The sequence below is a fragment of the Anomaloglossus baeobatrachus genome, chromosome 10, assembly GCF_048569485.1.
Source record: "Anomaloglossus baeobatrachus isolate aAnoBae1 chromosome 10, aAnoBae1.hap1, whole genome shotgun sequence".
Classification (NCBI taxonomy): Eukaryota; Metazoa; Chordata; class Amphibia; order Anura; family Aromobatidae; genus Anomaloglossus; species Anomaloglossus baeobatrachus.
Genome location: NC_134362.1, coordinates 134,640,562 through 134,663,016, shown reverse-complemented (window position 1 = coordinate 134,663,016; position 22,455 = coordinate 134,640,562). Strand labels below are relative to the sequence as shown.

The window sequence follows — 22,455 nt, the reverse complement described above, 5'->3', positions numbered from 1 at the left end:
AGAGTTCACAGTTTATCTCTAGGTTTTGAAAGGCCTTTTGTTGTCAGCTTGGGACAGAACTGTCATTTTATTCTACATACCACCCTCAGTCTAATGGTCTTTCGGAGAGGACTAACCAGTCACTGGAAACATCTCAGGTGCTTCTGTTTTCACAATCAACTCAAATGGGGGGGCTTACCTACCTTTCGCGGAGTTTGCTTTCAATAAAAGATATCATGAGTCTTTGGGTACGTCTCCTTTTTTTTGTAACTTTAGGTTTCATTCCAGGTATCCAGCTTTCCTCAAAGAATGGGAGGAGACTCCAGGAGTTTCTGAGACCACTAATAGATTTAGGGTGGTATGGGAGGGGATTTGATGGCAGCTCCAGAAGGCGGCTGTTGGTCAAATGGTTGCGGCTGATAAACATCAGGCGCGAGGAAGAGTTAGTGGTTAGGGATCTGCTATGGGTGTGTTCACTAAAAACTTAAAACTCAAAAGGTACCCTGCTTTAAGCTTGCCCCCAGGTTTATTGGACCTTTTCCCATTTTAGAGGTGGTCAATGCGTTTGCTTTCAGGGTACAGCTTCCGGTTAGTGTCAAGATTCCCAACGTCTTTCATAGATCACTCCAAAAAAATGCCCCATGACCCATGGTTTGTCATTCCCCTCCCGGTCCTGTCTTGGTTGAGAAGAGTGAGAGATTGAACAAATAATTGATTCCAGGAAAGTGCAAAAGTCTGTCCAATATTTTAACCATTGGAAAGGATATGGGCCGGAGGAGAGGTCATGGGTCCCTAAGGGGCACATCCATGCTGATGAGTTAATTGCTGATTTTCATTCTAATTTCTTGAGAAACCGGGTGGTAATGTCTAGCTGTTTGCATGTTGGTGGATGTCATGGCAGGTCTCCGTGGGTCAGGAGGCTTAATCCTTCTCATACCTCTGCACCCAAGCGAGACCCTCACACTCCTGTGCATTCTTCTGCTCTCCATCAGGTCACTTATTGCCCCTCACTGGCCATGAGGGGGTGAGGTGTCGCCTCCAGTAGTGCGGAGCTACTGCAAGTGCTCGCTCTCGTCGTGTTTTGCGATGTAAGAGACTTACTTCAGGTTGTTACATTGCCAGGAGGTGAAGCGCCGTTGCGCCCAGCGATAATGCGGTTCAGGGTCCCAAGACTTCGGCTCCTTTAGTGTCAGCTGTTGCCACGTAATATGTGACGTCATGTCTTTTGGTTCAGGAATGTTGTGGGAGGTTCCTTCCAACCTTTCTCACCCCCTGCTTTGGCACTCTGGATTGAAGGTGGGGACTAGGAGTCTCAGTCGCTGCAGAGTCAGCTGATGCATGAGTGGGATATTTAAACCCACCCTCCCTTCTGGTCAGTGCTGTTTATTTTCAGTTGTGCTTAGGGAGTAAGGTTAGTAGTTTTTCTTCTGGTTTGTTTTCTGCTCTGGTCTTTGCCTTGTGCCTAGCCTACTCTAATACCTGTTTTTAGTTACTACTTTTCTTGCTGGTATTGGTGCATATTATCTGACTGTGATCTGTGTGCCCAGCAACCCAACCACCCTATTGTCACCTGGGAAAGGTTCTGCCAAAGTCCCTCCCCCCCTCCAAGACCAGAAGACAGTTGAAAAGTACCCTGGACCTTTACGGTGTACAGTTGCGTGATGGCAAATATTAAGTTCTGTTTTTCTATTGTATCAAATACTTATTTTATGCAATAAAATACAAATTATTTAAACAATGCGATTTTATTTTGTCTGTTACAGTTGAAGTGTACCTATGATAAAAATTACAGACCTCCCCATTCTTTGTAGGTGGAAAAACTTGTAATATCAGCAGTGTATCAAATACTGCATTTAGGGAGTTATTCCCATAATAAAGTGAGGGCACTGGCATATCGATAGAATAGTGCCTCTGTGCGCGAACAGATTACTGGCCCTTTGCATGCATCAAATTCCACCTGCAGTGGAGGTGCTAATGGGCCCCCTTACCTCTTGGGCCTTTGTGTGGTTGCACAGGTTGCAGAAATGTTATGTCCGCCCCCGTGTGAGGGCATACCACTATAATCTGATAAAATAACTAACTTTTTATTTACAATTCTGTGAACACATGGATGCAGGTGCAAGCCAGCTGCTGGCATTGTGGATGACAGCCGTTTAGAGCACATGTGCGCTTAAACAGGACCTGTGTGCATAACAGCAGTAGCCCACAACGCCGTCCGCTTGCACCTGCATCCATGTTTTTACAGGATTATGAATAAAAACTTAATAAAAACTTCTTATGGGATGGTGCCACCTATTTTGCATTTTTTCTACTTTATTATCATATAACTATTGTGCAAGGTGGAGCACCTGAATATACCTCAACAAGCCAATTTTTGTTTATGCACTCGTATTTGAATCGGGTTATGGGAATATTGCTCGTCTCTACTTTTCATATATTGATAAACCATTATAATCTGCCATCACTTCTTAGTGGGGCTGCAACCTCTGATATTTTTACAAGAATTAAGTGGTTGAAATCCCTTTGGCAGTTTCATTGCATAGTGTGGAATCTATCCCCTACTATGAAGAAGAAAAGAAAAAACAAACACCGTCTCACTTTCTCTACACTGTGTTTAGATGATGAAGCATTATGCACGGAAACCTTGTAAAAATCATAGGAAATTGGTATTTGGGAAGTCCTAGCATATTTAAGTGAAGGACCAAAAATTCAAATGGAAAAAACACGCTAATGCAATGTATAAATTGGATGTGGTCGTTCAACCATAAATTCAATTGTCATGCAAGATTTACAGTTGAAACAATTTACATACACTATCTAAAAATACACATATGCATGTTTTTCCGCACTATCTGACATTAAATTAGAATAAACCTTTTCCGTTTTAGGTCCATTAGGAACCAAAATTATTTACATTTGACAATACCAAAATAATGAGAGCAAGAGAATGTTTTATGGCATTATTACTTTCTGCATAGTCAAAAGTTTACATACACTAGGAGTACTATGCCTTTAAACAATATGGGACAGCCCATATAATGACGTCATGTTTTTGGAAGCTTCTCATATTGGCAACATTTGAGTTAATTAAAGGTACACCTGTGGATGTATTTTATTGCACACTTGAAAACACACTGCTACTTTAGTAGCATCATGGGAATGTCAAAGTAAATCAGCCAAGATCTCAGGAAGAGAATTGTGGACTTGCACAAGTCTGGTTCAGACTTGGGTGCAATTTCCAGATACCTGAAGGCGCCTCATTCATCTGTACAACCAATTATACACAAGTACAAAAAAGATGAGAATGTCCAACCATCATACCGCTTAGGAAGGAGATGTGGTCTGTTTACCAGAGACGAACGTGCTTTGGTCAGACATGTGCATATCAACCCAACAACAAAAGCAAAAGACCTTGTGAAGATGCTGGCAGAGGCTGGTAAGATTGTGTCCACTATGTAAAGAGTACTGTATCAACATGGGCTGAATGGCCACTCTACCATGAAGAAGCCATTACTTAAAAAATGACATAAAAAAGCCAGATTAATGTTTGCAAATGCAAACAGGAACAAGAACCTTAATTTTTGGAGACATGTCCTGTGGTCTGATGAAGCTAAAATTGAACTGATTGGCCAAAAACATCATCCTTATTTTTAAAGGAAAAAGGGAGAACTTTTTAAGCCTAAGAACACCATCCCACCTGTGAAACATATGGGTGGCAACATCATGCTGTGGGGTTGTTTTGCTGCAGGTGGGACTGGTGCACTTCACAATATAGATGGCATCATGAGGAAAGAAGATTATGTGGGAATACTGAAGCACCATCTCTAGACATCAGCCAGGAACTTAAAGCTTGGGTGGAAATGGGTCTTCCAAATGGACAATGACCCGAAGCATACTGCCGAACTGGTTATGAAGTGGCTTAAGGATCACAAAGTCAATGTTTTGGAGTGGCCATCAGAAAGTCCTGATCTCAATCCTATTGAAAATTTATGAGCAAAGCTGAAAAGGCAGGTGCGAGCGAGGTGGCCTACAAATATGGCTCAGTTACAATAGTTCTGTCAGGAGGAATGGTCCCAAATTTCTACAGTTTGTGAGAAGCTTGTAGAAGGACATCCAAAATCTTTGACCCAAGTCATACAGTGAATACCACAATGTTCAAAAAGGGGTATAGAAAAAACTGCACTTAGAATAAATTATAAACCCCAAACCACCATATGTAATTATTGAAAAAAGTGACTAGGTCTGACATATAAATATCACAATTTTTTTTTATCAAACTAAAAAAATACACGCTACGGGCGAAACATGTGTTGGGGAGGGACGTGGATCCGATACTGTGATTTGGCATAACAGGTATTTGACTGTAATTGTACCATTTTTTCATATTGACCATTTTGCGTGCACAGCTCTTTGAGTGAATTTTTCAATGGTGTTGATGTTATCATATACCTTTATAGCCCCAGGGATTGTGCCTTCCCATAACTATGTGTATTGTAATGACTTCACTCACTTTTCTGCCCTCCTATACCATCATGTAATATATATGGAACCTTTTCTGCTGTAAATTACAGATAGTTCATGGGTGTTATTGATGTCCCTGCAGCAATATCTCTTGTATATGTGGTCTGCACAAACCTGTGGGTTATATATTTTTGTGGTATTTATTAATGGTATGAAATTTGTATGCTACTGCAAATCCAGTTCCCGTGTTCCTTTTATTATCTACTAGCTGTAGTACCCGGGCGTTGCACAGGATAGTAACTGTCTCTTTCCCTGTCTGTCTCTCTCCCCGTCTGTTTTTGTCTGTCTTGCTGTCTGTCTCTCTCCCAGTCTGTCTCTTTTCAGGTTTGTCTCCTTCCAGGTCTGCCTCTGTCTGTCTCTTTCCCCGTGTGTCTGTCTGGCTTTTTTTTTTCCTATCGGTCTCTGTTTGATTGTCTCTCTCTCTCTTTCCTTGTGTGCCTCTTTCTCTGTCTGTGCCTGTCTGTCTCTCTCTTTCGGTCTCTCTATCCGTCTCTCCACCGACATCATATTACCTCACACATAAGCTTCTTATACTGTGACTGTCCTTTTGTTCCTATAGCAACCAATCACAGCTCCTGTTAATAGCCTGTAGCTCACAGCTCCATTCACTTTAATGGAGGCAGGTTTTTTGGAGTGTAACTAAAGCGCGGGGTTACATTTTCTTGTCAAAATATAGTCTATGACATTGCCTGAGTCACATGAGGCGTCTGTGCAAAATTTTGTGATTGTAAATGTGACGGTGCTGATTCCTTTAGCGGACACACACACACATTTATATATTAGACTGTAGCACCTTGCTGTATCTAATTTTAAACATTTTTTTTTAATTTAAGAAATTGTGATATTTATGTCAGACCTAGTCACTTTTTCAATCATTACATATGGTTGTTTTGGGTTTATAACCAAGTCATACAGTTTAAGGGCAATGGTATCAAATACTAATGTATGTAAACTTTTGACTTTGCAGAAAGTAATACAAATGCCTTAAAACATTCTCTCTCTCATTATTCTGGCATTTGAAAAATATAAACAATTTTAGTGATCTAATTGGCCTAAAAAGGGAAAGGTTTATTCTGATTTCAGGTCAGGTAGTGAGAAAAACATGCATATGTGTCTTTTAGATAGTGTATGTAAACTTCTGCTATCAATTGTATTTTTGATGGCAGTGGTGGTGAATAAATCTAAACCAAAATGGCAATTCCTACAATAAGTTGATGCTTCGAGAACCAACTGGCTACAAAGTTTGGCTTTCATTCCTTAATAGCAAAAATAAAAGCAGTCTCCACAGGGAGTTTTAGGATGGAGTCATACCAAGTGTGACTTGAGCGAGGATAGCATTGCACTGCACAATGGCTCTCAAGACAGGAGCGTGCCAGCTTCATGCATTTCCATCCGCTTACCCCGATGTACATTTCGCCAGATCGCGTCAACGGGAGGCATGTCGGGCAAGAGGAAGCGCTGGTAACAGCGTTCGAGTACGAGTATTGATTCATCCATCGGTATTGTGCGCTTGTGCGGTCGGAAAACTCCCCGGAACTGTAATGCTGGGCGCATTATATGGAGAGCTGCGAGCTGTCAGAACACTTCCGAGTGCCTGACATGCAAGCTGCGCTCCACGGCTGCCCAGCAGGAAGTTCATTTGTATACAGGGCGGTATCCGACTGACGTAAGCGCCGCTTGAATTTCCGATTGGTGAATGAACGGTATTTAAACCCAGCGCTTCCTCTTGCCTGACATGCCTCCCGTTGAAGCGATCTGGCAAAACGTACGTCGGGGTAAGCGGATAGCGGCATGATCTTTGTCTGAATAACCCAGGTAACATACTGTGTGTGGTTGGTGGAATTGGTGGGACATTTGGTCCACTCGGCACCTGGCTGGCATTATTCAGTCTCCTACCGGTGAGAGCGGTCAGCAGCGGCCGGTGGATCTGTACCTTTCTGAACTATACATATAGTCCTATATACAAGCAGGGCTTAGTGCCTATAATAGGACGTAATCCGATTACTGATCCACCTTCCACTCACAGCTGGGACATTATGCACAATGTGGATTAGTGACTGAATAGTTAGTTTATATTCAACAAGTGATTTAAGATCATCTCACCCTCCTTTCTGATTGTTTATTTAGTGGTGTAATGGGCATTAGGGTACTTGCTATGTGTAGCATAATAAAAGTAATTACATAGCCATATATATATATATATATATATATATATATATATATAAACTAAAGAGAAGGTGGTATTGCAGATTTTTTGCACAGTACTTGTCACTTTAACCAATCATGGTATTCATGTGCAATATATTGTTTGCTGCTATTTCGTGTCTTTTGCTGTATACATCCCTTTTATTGTGTGTTGAGTTTTAATATATTAAATAAAGATTATTTATTACTTGGGACATTTGTGCTCCTTTTTGAAGAAATGCCACAAGCACATTTTTTCAGAATATTGCTATTGTTATAATATTCCATTTGCAGCGGTCTTTGCAGCTCTACCATTTGAAGGAGGCCCTATATTTAGGAATAAGCAGACTCGTGGATGTTCGTGTTCACCCAAACTTAAGCTAAAAGTTTGGTTCGGTACCCGGACTTGACCCTGAACCCTATAAAAAAGTTAATGGGGACCCACATTTTTGTGTTGTAAAATGGTAGTAGTTAGAGCTAGTGGGCTGCAAAAGAAGCAAAATGTGGGCAAGAGCAGGACAATTGCTCGGCAAACAAATGTGGATAGGGATTAAATAAATAAATAATAAAAAAAAAAAACTACACAGGGTCCCCCTTATTTTTGATAACCAGCCAAGGTAAAGTAGACAGCTGGGTTTGGTATTATCAGGCTGGGAAGGTTCATGTTTATTGGGGTCTTTCCAACCTTAAAATAGCATCCACTAGTCATCAAAGGAGTGGCACATTCATTGGCTGTGCCAATTCTGACGCTTCGCCCTGGCTAGTCCAGATAGCCTTGGTGTGGTGGAAATCAATGTAATATTTTGGGAGTTGAAGTCAACTGTGCAATGTCAGCTGGCATCAAGCCCAGGGTTTAGTAATGGAGAGGCGTCTATCAGACACCCCATTACTAGCCCAGTAAGTGTAAATCAAAAAAACAAAAAAAAAAAAAAAAACACGAAAAGATTTGTTCAACAATGTCATAAAAAATCCTCAAAGTTCTGACATAATCCAATCGTGTAATGACCCTTGATGTTCATGGAATCCTATGGAGCCTTGTTCTCAGAGGTTCCATAGGTCACTTGAGGACACTGCCAATCGCGGAATTTCTCAAGAGCATGAGAAATTCTGTGCCTGCTGCTGACTGCGAGCGACCTATGGAGTTCATTCGGAGAACGAGGCATCATAAGATTTCATGGATGTCATACATTACACCTCATGATTACTTCGGAACTTCAAGGACTTTTTAAAAATTAATAAACAGGTGAACAAGGGAGTCTTTGGTCAAATTTTTTTTTCCTTTGTTTTTTTACTGTACACTTACCAGGTTAGTAATGGGGAGGGTCTGATACACACCTCTTTATTACTAACCCCTGGACTTGATGCCAGCTGTCAATTCACAGCTGACATCAACACTAAAAATATTACCCCGATTGCCACCACACCAAGGCAATCAGGAAGAGCCTTCTGGGGTGGCTGTGGGTAGTAATTTTTAAAATTAGCAAAGGCAAAATAACCATGGGCCTTTCAAGCCTGCTAATATCAGCCCTCAGCTGACCGCTTTATCTTGGCTGATTATCAAAAATGAGGCGGGCCACACGCAGTTTTTTAAAATTTATTAGGTAAGGGTAAAAACACCCTTTAGTGCCCCATGAAAGGCACTAAAAGGTGTAAGTGCGAATATGTAGGGTGGGACTCACTTTGCTTTTGTCAACTTTCAGAGAACAGTGTGTGCCAAGCATTGCGTCTTTGGGTCCTATATGATGTGATGCGGCCAGCCAATCACAGCTATGCCAGTACTCCGCATGGCTGTGGAAGTGCAAACAGCCAAAAGGGTGTTGATTGGCTGCGCTGCAGCCCTTCAACAAACGTTAATCAGCATACAAACAGCATCCAAAGTCAGACCACGGACTTCCGTGAGAAGTCAGTGTTCAAGGTTGAGCACCGGCCACTAAGTGTCTAGTACGGACCGCAAACTTTACAGTTCGGGTTCGCTACCTATAGTCACAAATGAGATTAACAGAAAATAAATCTGTATTAATAGCACTCTCTCTCTTTTAAAGCCTTTATATAGTATATGACTATCTGCAGCAACAATTTACTTAGTGGTTCCAAGCAATGTTTAGTATAAAACCGTATTGGGATCTCAATTTGCATTGATATACCGTATTTTTTCGCTTTATAAGATGCACTTTTGGTCCCCCAAATTTTGGGGGAAAGTAGGGAGTGCGTCTTATAATCCGAATATACGGTGGGTATATATACATATTACGGTGGGGGCAGCTCTGGAGTGCTGCTGGGGGCTGGTAAAATCTGCAGGAGGCAGCGTTAGATCTCCTGCTCCCGCTCATATAATATGCACTGCCGCTGTCCATCACCGTGGTGCTGAAACCGCACCGCGGTGATGGGCTGGAGCAGCGGAGCATATATTTGCCTGCGCCCCCCTTTGATGGCACATGCCTCCCCTGTGTTAGATATGGCCCCCATGCTGCTGCCCATAGTAAAATAAAAAACTCTTTCCTTACCGCCTCCTGCATGTCTCCCAGGTCTCCTGCTGCCGCTGTGATCAGGCATGCAGAGATGATATGACTCTTTTGTGCCGAACACATGACCGGCACCGAGAACCAGGAAGTGCAAGAGCTCAGCAGCACGGAGGGAGACACGAGGGAGGACAGCACTGGAGAAGGTAAGGAAAGAGCGTTTTATTTTACTATGGGCAGCAGCATGGGGGCGATATCTAACACAGGGGGAGGTGTGCATCCATAGGGGGCCATATCTAACACAGGGGGACGTGTGCCATCCATAGGGGGCCATATCAAACACAGGGGGGCGAGTGCCATCCATAGGGGGCCATATCAAACACAGGGGCGCGTGTGCCATCCATAGGGGCCATGGGCAGCACAGGGGGACGTGTGCCATCCATAGGAGACCTGTGCCAGCTGTAGGAGACGTGTGCCATCTATAGGAGCACTATGCCAGCTGTAGGGGATATGTGCCAGCAATAGGGGACGTGTTCCAGCACAGGGGGACGTGTGCCATAAATAGGGGACGTGTTCCATCAATAGGAGACATGTGCCAGCAATAGAGGACATGTGCCAGCAATAGGGGACGTGTGCCATCAATGGGGGACATGTGGCATCACTGGAGGATGTGTGCCAGCACAAGGGGGCTATATTCAATATAAGGGGGCTATATCCAGATTAAGGGGGCTAATTTTAGGATTGGGGGCTATGAGGGACATATACCCTATATGATTTGTTAGATGAACACTGGCATTATAAGACGGACCCCATTTAACATTAAAAAAAAAAATTCTCTTTTCCTTCACCAAATTTGGGGGTGCGTCTTATAATCAGGTGCGTCTTATAAAGCGAAAATATGGTAAGTTTTATCTGTGTGTCGATAACATGAGAAAGTTAGTGGATGTTGGGTTTTCAGCGCTCACACTTCGCTTTGATGGTGCTTTATGTGGGTTTTCTTTTTGAGCAGAAAATAGGTTACAGTTCTTTATTGACAAATTATGAGACTTCACGGCAATAAAATATATCATAATGTAAAGTACGAACGTGAACTGGCTGTTTTCTATGTTTATCTGCACTGAAAATTTTGTTCAATTAAATTTATTTGGTTAATTTTACTTTGGTTCAAAATATTCACATTGTTACAGTAATAAAATGTGTAGTCCAATAAGATTCTTGTCTCAATTAGAAAATGCACAATCTAAACACATTTACTACACTTTGCAAATTGTAAGAAAATACATTGTACTTTTTTTTTTAAACTCAGCCATTCCATAATTTAGGGTGCCGCTACACAACATTTACATGGACCAATATTATTTATCCTGCTACGAGAGGTTTCTTAAATTAATACAACCTTAAAATTACTAAACAAAAACAATTGTGGGCAATGTTTTTTTAAAACCAAATTATTTAAGGAATTATACCAACTTACAAAAATTCCTACAAACAATTTGGGTTTAATTTTTGCTTGTGATGAAATCAGATTGACGAGCGTCCAAACCCCATACCCATCACCAACTAGCTGCTATTAGCACAACCGCTAACAGGATATGACCAATGAACAGAGCTGAACAGCACAGCTATGTTATATGTAGGGGCCGCTGCTGGGGGCTGGAGTGCTACACACTTGAATGGAGCTGTGCTGCTCAATGTACATATCCTACCATTGTGGGCACTAATAACAGCTAGTTAGTGATGTTGCTGGGAGTGGAACACCCATAGATCTGATAATTATCACCTATCCAAAAGGCTACTTAGGAGAAATTAGAATTTTGATTTTATATCAGACTACGATAAGAGTTACATCTCAAATAAACAAACTTTTTGTTGCTGATGTTTACAATAAAATAAAAGGTCTACCTGAGAGAACACACAGTTGCTATTAAAAAAAAAAAAAGTTCTTTTCAAAGTCAGATTTGGATAACAAAACTGTAAATACCTATGCAGAAAAAGTCCAAAATACCCCCACAGGTTTACACAAATGAATATATTGAAGACTAACTTTTTTTTAAAAGGAAACAAATTGTAGCCATACAGATTTCAACAGTAATCCCTCTAATAGCGACCTAGAAGACTGCTACAAAGTGACAGCGGCTTTTATGATGTCCTACAAAACTAAAGTTTGCCTCACTCCCAAATTCTTCTGGCTGCATTGGAGCAATGTGAATTACCATGTATGAACAACAACCTGTACCACTGTACAAATCTGAGTAGGTGGTACATATGCTGGACATTTGCTCTGTTCCGCCAGGCTATCAGTTAAAGGAAAAACTATTAAGGATATTCCAAGCCACAACAAGTTATCACCTTGAGGCTACATTACCATGGTGAGCATTTGCCGAGTTTTTGATGTTGCAGAATTTCTGCACATTTTACCTAAATTAGGTTAACTGTGGTTTTTTGATTGCATTTTTCTCTGTGATTTTTTGGCGTGTCAAGCCTTATATTAAGCTGCTGTTTTTTGATACTTCCTGCTGTTAGACTTTGACAAAAAACTTTATTGATGCAGTCATGTGCACATTACATGCATTTTTCGTGCGCTATCACAGCGGACGCGCACTAAATTGCATGTGCATTTTTTTTACCAGTGAATTTTCTACATCTAATGCAATTACATTGGGAAAATCCATATATAAAATTCAATATACTCAGAAGAGAAATTGACATTACTGATTTTAAAACTGCACCGCATGTGAGTTTATGCAGTGGAAGAAAGCAGCACAGTGGGCATAAGAGTTCAATAAATCCTATCTACTTTGCTGGAACTGCTTTTCTGAGCAACGAAAATACACAGCATAAAAAAAAAAACTCATCAGAAATTCATTGTGGGAATTTAACCTGACACTGGAAAAGGGATAACTATTAGATGAGTGTGGGGCCAATAGTTGGGTTAGAATATTTTTGTCCTCTGTTCTCTCCTGATCCATTTCAGGTCACATCCCTCAGCTTGAAAATTCCTGAATATAGCAAAGTGCTGTGCCCAACTGTCTTCAGCAGTGTCACAGGATGCATGAGTGACCTGCCTCAACTCCTCACTGTGCTCTTGTGGCCTGGGGAAATCCGTGGTACATGAATGCAATTTTTTTACAATCCATGGGGCTCCCAGAAGTTTGACCAACACTTATATTTTGGTTATTGCCTATCTTTTAGGCCGGGCCACACAGGGCACTAGTGCGATGCTTGCATGACACTCGGCTCGCGCTGGTAGTACAGCAGGAGCCGAGTGTCATGCTAGTATCACTGCGACTGAGGTCCGACTGTGCGAGCAGACCTCAGCTGCGGGGGACGGGCCAGCGCTGCGGAGGGGAAGGCCGGCACGGAGGAGGGGACTGATTTATCTCCCTCTCTCCTCCGAAGCCGGCTATTGCGATTCTCGCTCTGCACGCGCAGTACACCGGTGTACCGCGAGTGCAGTGCGATTTTTCTCTCGCCCCATTCACTTGACTGGGTGAGAGAGAAAAGAGTCTCGCATTACAATCGCAGTATGCTGCGATTGTTTTCTCAGTCCGATTAGGGCTGAGAAAATAATCGCTCATGTGCGCTGACACACAGGCTAATATTGGTCCGAGTTGAATGCGATGTTTTATCGCACTCCACTTGCACCGATTTTCTCGCCGTGTGGCTTAGGCCTTAGAAAGATAACTTGTTTAGCCTGGAAAGCCTCTGAAGAAAGGTGGGCTGTATAGCTTATGTGCGCACTAGGCCCTGTTTCTCCAGTTGTGTAACAATTCTAGAGGCAAACTTCAGAGTTTTTAATGCACAAAAAATCCCTCACTTAATAGAAGTGCAGTTAATGACAAGTTGTTTTGAAGGCACAGCACTTTTAGCACAATATGACCAATTTCAAAAGAAAAAAAAAACAACTATAGTTAGATGCAAACAAAATATAAATACATCAGAAAAATGTTAAAAATTCTTCCACACTGAAAAATGTATTGCTCCCCTAGGCAATATAGTGGTAGTTTGTTTTCACATTTAATATTGGATTAGGTTGTGTACCTCCATGGGAATTCAGTAAACGGCTGTTCTAAACTATAAATGTTTGACCATTAATGTAAAGTTGTTGCATGGAACTCTTTTCTAAGCCCAGCTACAGCTATTCCTGCTGTCACCTAAAATATGAAAACTAATCTAAGTACAACATTGCTTTTACTTTCTACAACACTTGTTACTAAGCCTGGTGTTCAGGACAATCTCATCCATTTCTAGCACTTTATGACAGCCCTTTATCTGTTAGGACTAAAAAGTCATGGTAAATATGTATCAAAAACAATATTCCTATGTTCTCCAGTCCCCACCCTGTCCAGACGTTGAACCACAGTGAAGCTTCACTTGAACAATAGAATAAACTTTATGAATTTGTTCTGTGTCCTGAAATGTCATATTTCAAGTGTATTTGTATATTGTGTTTGCAACTCTATACAGTGTCGAGATCACCACATTTTATACAGAAACAAATGCCATAGTTTACAATGATTAATACTACGTTAGCATAAGGTTTTCAGTCTTCAGTTTTTCATCTAGCAGTAAGTTTTACCCTGCAGAAATGTAAGTTTAACAACTTTATGCATAAAAAAAGCAATTACTTTATGTAAACTGGGGCATTAATTTATATAATAAAAATGCAATGATAGTGAGACTTTAAGCAAACTTTCACAATTCAAAGTAGGGATGCAAATGTTGTATTCCCAAGAGCTAAAGAAAACTTTAACACAATTTAAAACTCTTAAAGAAATATAACAGCAACTGTAAAATACTTGCAAACCGCTACTTGTGTCCATGATTTATATTATAAAGAATTTTTACAAGTTAAAAATCTCTCCAAGGAGACTTAAAGGCAACAAAGCTGGAAGCACAGAAATTTAAAAGACATATTAGGGTGCAATAGGGATGACCAAAGACTTTTTCATTGTTGTCTTGTCATGTTTTTTCTTCTCGTAAGAGAATTTTAGACTGATCATCAGGTATTCGGCATATTGGACTCCAGGGCCTTATGGCCTTCTCTCTGTATACTTGCAGCTCCATGAGACATGTCACGTCCTATGATCTCATTAACTGTAATAAAAACAGCAAAACAAAACAGTACAATTATTTAGAGTACATATTTTATTCCTATAATATGGAGAAAATTGGATTTACTTGGTGCTGGATTAGTGCATGTTAACAAATAAAAGTATATAAAACATCTGTATCGGCAGAGAAACTTCAAGAAGAAATGCCAAAATAGAATTTGATTTTAATCATAGCAATTCCCCATTGATTAGGCCATCAGAATGTTGCGATTTTGATCCTCACTGTAAAGTCCTCCTGGTTTTCCCCATTTATTTATTTTAATTTTGCACCGCCATTACTGCTGTTGGCGTCGCGTGTGCATTGACACAGTCAGTCTGTCTCCATTAAAATGGCGCCGGAGTCTGCACAAACCGTGATCTCTGGCACCATTTTATTGAAAACACTGTGGGGAAGACTATGAGAGGCAGCGTGCACAGATGTAATTTCTTTTTTTTACAGCTGCACACGCACCCCTGCCACTCAGTCTTCACCGCAGTGTCTTCCATAAAATGGCACAGGAGATCGCGGTTGGCGCATGAAAAGTTTGATTCAACTGCTTCAGCAAGACTTTATCTAAAGTTCGGTTTGGGACCCGGACTTGACCTGAACCCCAATGAGAGTCACTAATTGGGCAGTTCGGGTCTCCACCCACACGCAGCCAGCCTACAGATTCCCTTCGGGGCGGTGGGCAGGGTTTTTTTTTGTGCACACTACATCCGATCATGCTGCTGTTACCCCCAGTGGGAGACGTTCAAACACTGCAAGTGGCTCACACTGGGCTGAGCAATGAGCATACTTGGGAGCAGCAATGTCATATGTAAAGCACCTGATCTCTAAACTTGAACTTTGCTTATTTTTAAAATCATGTTCGGTACCATCACTGAACCTCGAATTCACTCATCTCTAGTTAAAACAGATTCAGCAGCAATCTGTTGGCAAAAAAGTTGTACAAACACAATTTCTTGTCAGTTATAAAAGATTCGTTTTGCAGGATCCGGTTTTTTTTTGTTTTTTTTTTTTTTAACATGGGGATACCAAATCCATTAAGAAAAAAACAAAACTATATTGCTATTTAGTAATCTGTTTTTCTGTCATTTGTAAAAGGGTTAATTTTTCGCTTACTGGATGTTTCAAATGGAAGATAAATAGCAATCTATTAATGGATCCGTTATCCAATGACTCAAAATGTTAAAAAAACCCAGATCCAGCTAAAATCAATTATTTAAATATGGCGAAAAAAAAAAAATGGTGTCTGAACAACTTTTTTTTTCCAAAGGATTGCCGCTAGATCCGTTCCATTAGATGACTACTGCACATGTGAACTTAACCCAATATAGATTCCCTCTTTTCAGCTAATTACCCCCAAAATTTTAGTAAACTTTGCTTGTTACTCCAATCTTGAGAGAAGCGTCATCTTTCTTGGTTAGGCCATATATGTGTGCTAAAAATGACTTACCTAAACTACTTGACCTCTTGAGTATTACCAATTCCTGTCCTACCTCATTATCTCAAAAAAACTCAATGCCTAGTTAACACCTTTGCTTATACCGCCATCGCCTGAAAGGGGTCTGGGAGTAGCCAACGTATCCAAATACTACCATGCAGCTCAACTACTCAACTAACTTTATATTACACCTACTCCAAACCTCCCTTATAGCTTTCCTTATTAAATATCTTAATACTGGAAACAAACTATAAAGGTGTTGACTAAATGGTATTGGATGCAAGCTAGAGTAGTTAAAAGCAGGCTATGGCTACTCTCCAAACAATTTTAGATGTTATAATTCCACCGGCAACGTGTTTCATATACGGTGGTTATGCCCTATAGTTCGCAAACTCTGAACTAGATCACACTTCCTCATCCTCTCTGTCAGACATCAACTTTAAAAAACCCTGGTAGATAGATGCTACTCAAATGTATCCAGGATATCCCCTAATACTCAAGAGTCTTCAACTCATTTGTATTTTTGACTAATAAACAAACCATAGCCTGGAGGAAAAAAACCCCCAGAACAAAACAGAGGTCTAGAGATATTGGAGGTCAAGAGAAGTCTCTCAGGGTACATGATAATAAAAAATGATCTGCCATACTTACTAACAGAGCTCGCAAGTTTGAGAAAATGTGGTTTCCCTTAGCAGAACCAGCCAATCATACCATTTTCGCCATGCCATTGTTTTGCCTTGGTGCTTCTGACACCTTAGACTCTCCATTAAATACCTAGTAATATTTAAGTTTGATAGGTCTCCCTCATTGGACCTGTGACGAGGTCCTTCTCCCATATCACACAATCAACATAGCGGGAGAGATGGGTGAAGAATCCAATGGTCCTTTATTCTAAGTAAATCAAAAGATTCATAATATAATCTACCGCACAGAGTGTAAAATAGTCCAGTAATGGCATAAATGTCCCGGGGATGAGTCACACTCCTCCAGCAGTCCTTCTCCAGGGAAATTGGGGTTTCTGACAGTCTCTCTAGGGTGTTGGCCACAGCATCAACTTGCCCCTCAGAGGTTCAATCTTGCTTCTTCTCTCTTGTAAAGCTCACCCAGAATGAATGACTAATCCCTCAGGTAAGCAGAGAGTTTAGGTGGATTTCAGGCCCCCTCCCCCACGCCTAGGGACAGAAGTACTTCAAGGAGTTATAACCCTGCAGACAGGATAAAACAATACATTGAACAGACAGACCACCATGCCCAAAACATGAACCCACACAAAATTGTACATGACCCACAATATCCCACCATCACAGGCCCCCTTTCCCTTCCCTTCATTCTTTTCTCCTCCCCACGCTATATGTCTTGCCCTCTTACAGCACCTGTATCTTATGTGTATATTAATGTTTCTAATAAGCACCATGTTTGTAACATGTTAAAATCTAATATATAAAGCTGAGTATGTCCGCTAAAGGAATCCTCACTGTCACATTTACAATCATGAAATTTTGCACAGCCACCTGCTTTGACTCAGGGAACATCATAGACTATGTTTTGAGGGGAAAATTTAACCCCGTGCTTTACAGGTATTCGACAAAAAACCTGCTTACATTAAAGTCTACGGAGTTGGGTGCTACAGGTCATTATTAGGAGTTTTTTTTTTTTTTTTAATCCAATTAGTTTTTTATTGAAAACACAGCAGATACAAAATCATACATGGTAAATTAAGATAACATTTGTCAACTGCCCGCACATGAGGGCTCCATACATTAGTATACTCCAAGACAATCCGGTTACAATTCCTCTGCCTTACACTTTAACCACACAACAATATGGGGAGGGAGGAGAGGGAAGGAAAGATGGGGACTTCATTCAAGTAAGGGGGAACAAGAACAAAGGGAGATGGGAGGAAGGTAGGGTTGGGGGAAGTGGGGGGGGGGTAAGTAAGGGTAGAGGGTTAGATGCCTGCCTGCATTACCAACCCCAGTCCACCAGCCGGGGCTATCAACTACTCCTAGATTTCTCTCATAAACGGCTACCTCAGTCAGGGTCTCAATGCTTTAGCCCCCTGGCTAGCCGAGCCAGGGCTATAATTCCATCAGCTGTATCTCAACTAGGTGCTCTTTGCCTGGGGAATAGTTGTGTAATAGGTGTTGCATGGCTGGATGACAGCCAGGGTTCCCATATTGTAAGAATTCTAGTTTTTTGTTTTAGGGAGTGGGCAAGGCAGTATTCATATTGGCATTGTTGGTCGATCCTACTATATAACTCCGCTCCAGAGGGAGCTTCAGTGGACTTCCACGAATGGCTCAGACACTGTCTGGCAGCTATTAGAATTTGCACAATCAGTCCCCTAAAATTCTGCGGGTACGAGTCTATGCCCAAATTCAGAACTGACAGCCCTGGGTTGGTGTACACACCTGTCATTTCTCTAATGAGTCTGAAAACTGCTATCCAAAAAGGTTGGACCCTTGGACAGTGCCACCAACAGTGTCCCAGTGATCCGATCTGGAGGCAGCCCTTCCAACAGAGCGGTGAGTAGTTGGGAATGTAATGCACCAATTTTGCCGGCGTAAGGTACCAAGGTAGATGCACCTTTTTCAGCTGTTTCAAATGGTTAATGCATTTTGAGGATCTTTGCACCCACTGTGTCGCAGTATGCCATGCCAAGGGGGAGGTGTTAATGTCTAAATCTGATTCCCATTTAGTCATGTATGGGAGCTTTTGCTCGTCAGAGGGGTTGATCAACCATTTGTAGGTTAAAGATTCCCGGTTGCCTCAATAGTTTTTTTAAACAATAGCGCCTTAACAGTCGGTAAGGTCGGGTTTGATCCCGGGGGGAATTTTGTGCTTAGAAAATGGCGAATCTTCAGGTGTTGATAAAAACACCCCTTTAGGGACGGGTGCTTCCGAAGTATATCGTTGAAGGGCCTAATTTCTGCACCATCGTAAAAGTCCGCCAAAACTCCAAAACCCGCTGCCTCCCATCTACTCAAATTTGTATATGGAATGTGGGATTCTAATGCTCTGAGCGAAATTTCTGACAGCGGGACCTGGATCTTAGGGATCATCTCACTGCGCCATATGGCTATCGATGCTATCATAGTAGGGAGACACAGGGTGGACCTAGAACGTTTTAGATATTCCACCTCCATCAGTTTTCCTCGTCGAACCCTGGTCTGTCAGAGAGTTCTCAAGTTGAACCCACCTATGGGAGCTCTCCGTGTTCCACCATTCTTTGAGTGATTCTATAAGAGAAGCTTTATAATAGGCCATCACATTAGGCGTACCCAGACCTCCCATTCCATATGGCAGATGCATAATCTTACTAGCAACTCTAGCTCTTTTATTACCCCAAATAAACTTATTGGTCATCGACTGCAGTTTTATCAAATATCTATATGGAATTTTAAGAGGGAGACACCTAAACATATACAGCAGTTTAGGAAGGAGCATCATCTAAAAGGATTGAATTTTCGCCATCCAAGATAGCGACAACTTCTCATACCTGCCTAGATCCTGACCCAAGTTTTTGAGTAGGTGATCGAGATTGGATCTGATGAGGGAATGGGTTGGTGTCAAACGGATACCTAGATAAGGGATACTGTCTTCGCACCACTGGAAATGAAAGGCTGCCTCCAAAATCCTTCTGGACCTTGCGGGTACATTAAATGGTAGTACTAAGGACTTAGTGGCATTCAGTTTGTAATAAGATACCTCAGAAAAGGTCGACAGGGTGGACATCACTGCTGGACAGGAATATTCAAGGTTAGTACATGATATTATTACATCATCCGCATATAGACCCAATTTATGTTCATGCTCCCCTACCCTTATACCAGTTATGTTCGGGTTCACCCTAATCGCCTCCGCCAGAGGTTCCACCACCAGAGCAAAAACAATAGGGGACAGCGGGCACCCCTGGCGGATGCCATTGGTTATAGAAAATTTTAATGAACGAAAACCCGAGGCTAGAATTGAAGCATTTGGGTGAGAGTACAAGGCCAAAACAGATGACTTAATTCTTCCTTCAAAATCAAATTTCGTGAGCACTCTTTCCAGATATCCCCAGTGCACCCTATCAAAGGCCTTTTCGGCGTCGAGTGACAAGAATACACCAGGGATACCCGACTACTCCATCACCCCCAATTAAATCCAGCATCCGCCTGGTGCCATCTTTGGATTGCCTGCCCGCCACAAAACCCACCTGATCCGGGGCTACCAAGGAGGGGATTATTTTATGGAGTCTGGTGGCTACCATATTTGAGTAAATTTTTAAATCACAGTTGAGCAATGAAATTGGTCTGAAATTCCCAGGGGTATGCGCCGTTTTCCCCGGTTTGGGTAGTATAGTGATAACTGCTTCTAGGTTCTCTGAGGAAATAGTCCCGGTCGTTTGCCTCAAATTAAAGGACTTTAGTAAAAAAATGGCTAGAATAGAGGCAAATTGCTGATATTCATAGGGAAGCCCATCCGGGCCTGGGCCTGAGTTTCGTTTAGAAGCTCTAATGGTGTCCAAAATTTCCTGTGTAGTAAAGGGAAGATTTAAAGATTTTAATTGCCGGTCTGAGACCCGAGGCAATTCCAGACCGTCCAAAAACTCCTAAATTTTTTCCGGTGTTGGCTGAGGGGTTTGCGGGTCATCCCTTAAATTGTACAGGGCAGCATAATACTTGGCAAAGGCGTCTGCTATCCCATTGGGGTGCCTTATAAGTGATCCGTCTGGGCCCTTCAAAAATTCAATTTTAGATTTAATTTCCCGTTTTTTTGTTCTTCTAGCTAGTAAGGTGCTGGCTTTATCCCCATCGCATAAAAAGTTGATTTACTCTTTTTAAGATTATGTTTATATCTATACAACAGGAGGGATCGCAGTTGAACCCTGCAAGTAAAAATTTCCCTGGACAGTGTAGACGACGGGGAGGCCTTGTTAATAGTTTCTAAGTGTTGAATATGGGCTATAATTTCTGCTTCTCTTTGCTTTTTCAAGAATGAAGCAGTTTTTAAAAACTGCCCTCTAATAACTGATTTGTGTGCAGCCCATAAGGTCTCGTCAGAGACCTCCCCATTGTCATTATGCCCAAAGTATTCCAACAGGCCTGCCACAACCTCCTCCTGAATGTTCTTTTGGTTCAGTAAACTAGTATTAAGTCTCCACTAAGGCACCATAAATCCACTAGTAGAGTCCTGTACAACCAAAGTTATTGGAGCGTGATCCGACCATGTTATCAGACCCACTTCAGCACCGTACACTTGTGAACAGTCTTACTATCCGTCAGGAAGAAGTCGATCCTGCTGTACAACCGATGCCTTGGGGAAAAGAAAGAATAGTCCCTTTCCGATGCATGAAGGTATCTCCATATGTCATGTAGATGAAACTCCGCGACCAACTGTTTCAGTTCCTTTCCTTACTTAGCGGACCGCGCCGAGCAGTCCATAGATCGAAGAACTGGAGTGTTAAAGTCCCCGCAGATTATCTCTGACCCCTGTGCGGTGCTCCAAAACATCTGGAAAAATTTCCGGGCAAAAGTTAGTTGAGATGAGTTTGGAGCGTAAATCGATGCCAAGGTATACAAAAGCCCATTCAGGAGGCACTTTAGAATAATATATCTCCCGTTTGCACCATAGGTTACATCAATCATTTTGAAAGCCACAGAGTTTTTAATCAGGATAGCCACCACTCCTTTTTTTTTTTTTTTTTTTTTTTAGAGTCATTTACAAACAACATGTGTGGAAATCTTGGATGTAGTAGCCTTTTATTGTCATCAGTAAGAAGGTGAGTTTCTTGAATACATGCTAGATCACATTTGGATGCTATAACTTCTCTCCACAGCATGGATCTTTTTGCAGGAGAATCGAGACCTTTCACATTGAAAGACAGAAACTTAATACTCATGGCGGATCCCAGAAAGGAAGATGTTTCCAGGCAGGCCGACAGAGGAATAGGGCAGACAGAGGCAGGCAAAGAGGACCAGTTAGGGACGGTGCAAGGGTTAGGGAAAAAAAAAAAAAAAAAAAAAAGAACTTGAATACTTCAGCTTCATCCTTACTGGACAGCTGGGAAGTACTTGCTCGCCATAGGCGAGAACAACAGAGGGCTTAAGTGACATCACAGGTCACACGAGAGCTACACACGCCTGCGGCTGGCGAGACTCCCTCAAGCTGGTTCCCACTCAGGATTGATCTTTTTCTTCTGAGCATCCCCCTGATCCCGGCGCGAGTCTGAGTGCATTGTAAGGGGTAATCCCCAGGACTCAAGTAGTTTGCTCAGTTGAGGAGGGGACTGGCATACATGTGTTTTAGAATCCCTGAAGATAATCAATTTCACCGGGAATCCCCATTTATAGTGTATGTCATGCTCCCTCAGGATTCTGGAGAACTGGGAAAATTCTCTTCTTCTTGCCAGAGTTGCAGCAGAAAGGTCCGGGAACACCTTTAAATCATTAAATTCATTTGGGAGGATAGGGTTATCCCTCAGTATCTGGAGCACTGCTTCCTTTGTTTTCTAAAAATGCAGTCGTGCCAGCGTGTCCCTGGGCAGAGTGGGGTCGATACCTTTAGGTTTAGGGATTCTATGAATTTTATCCACTATGAGATCTCTTTCTGTGTGTTCTGGGAGCAGTAGTTGGAGAAACTTGTGAAAGAAATCTGGCAGCTCTTTATCAGCTACTGACACAGGAATGCCCCTAATTTTTAGATTGCTCCTTCTGCACCTATCTTCCAGATCCCAAAGCTTGTTTTTCAGTATTCCCACCTCCTCCTCTAACGCTGTGTTAGCATCAATCA

At 41.8% G+C, this 22,455-nt stretch overlaps 1 protein-coding gene across 1 annotated transcript in view; it reads right to left on the bottom strand.

The window, feature by feature from the left end:
• Positions 1–12,881: 12,881 nt before the first annotated feature.
• The window catches only part of NFATC3 (nuclear factor of activated T cells 3), a 369,779-nt gene continuing 360,205 nt past the window's right edge, over positions 12,882–22,455 (bottom strand). The window contains exon 10 of the mRNA XM_075325661.1: positions 12,882–14,240. Coding sequence (XP_075181776.1) covers positions 14,146–14,240 — 95 coding nt within the window. The 3' untranslated portion in view covers positions 12,882–14,145. The remainder of the gene's footprint in view (positions 14,241–22,455) is intronic.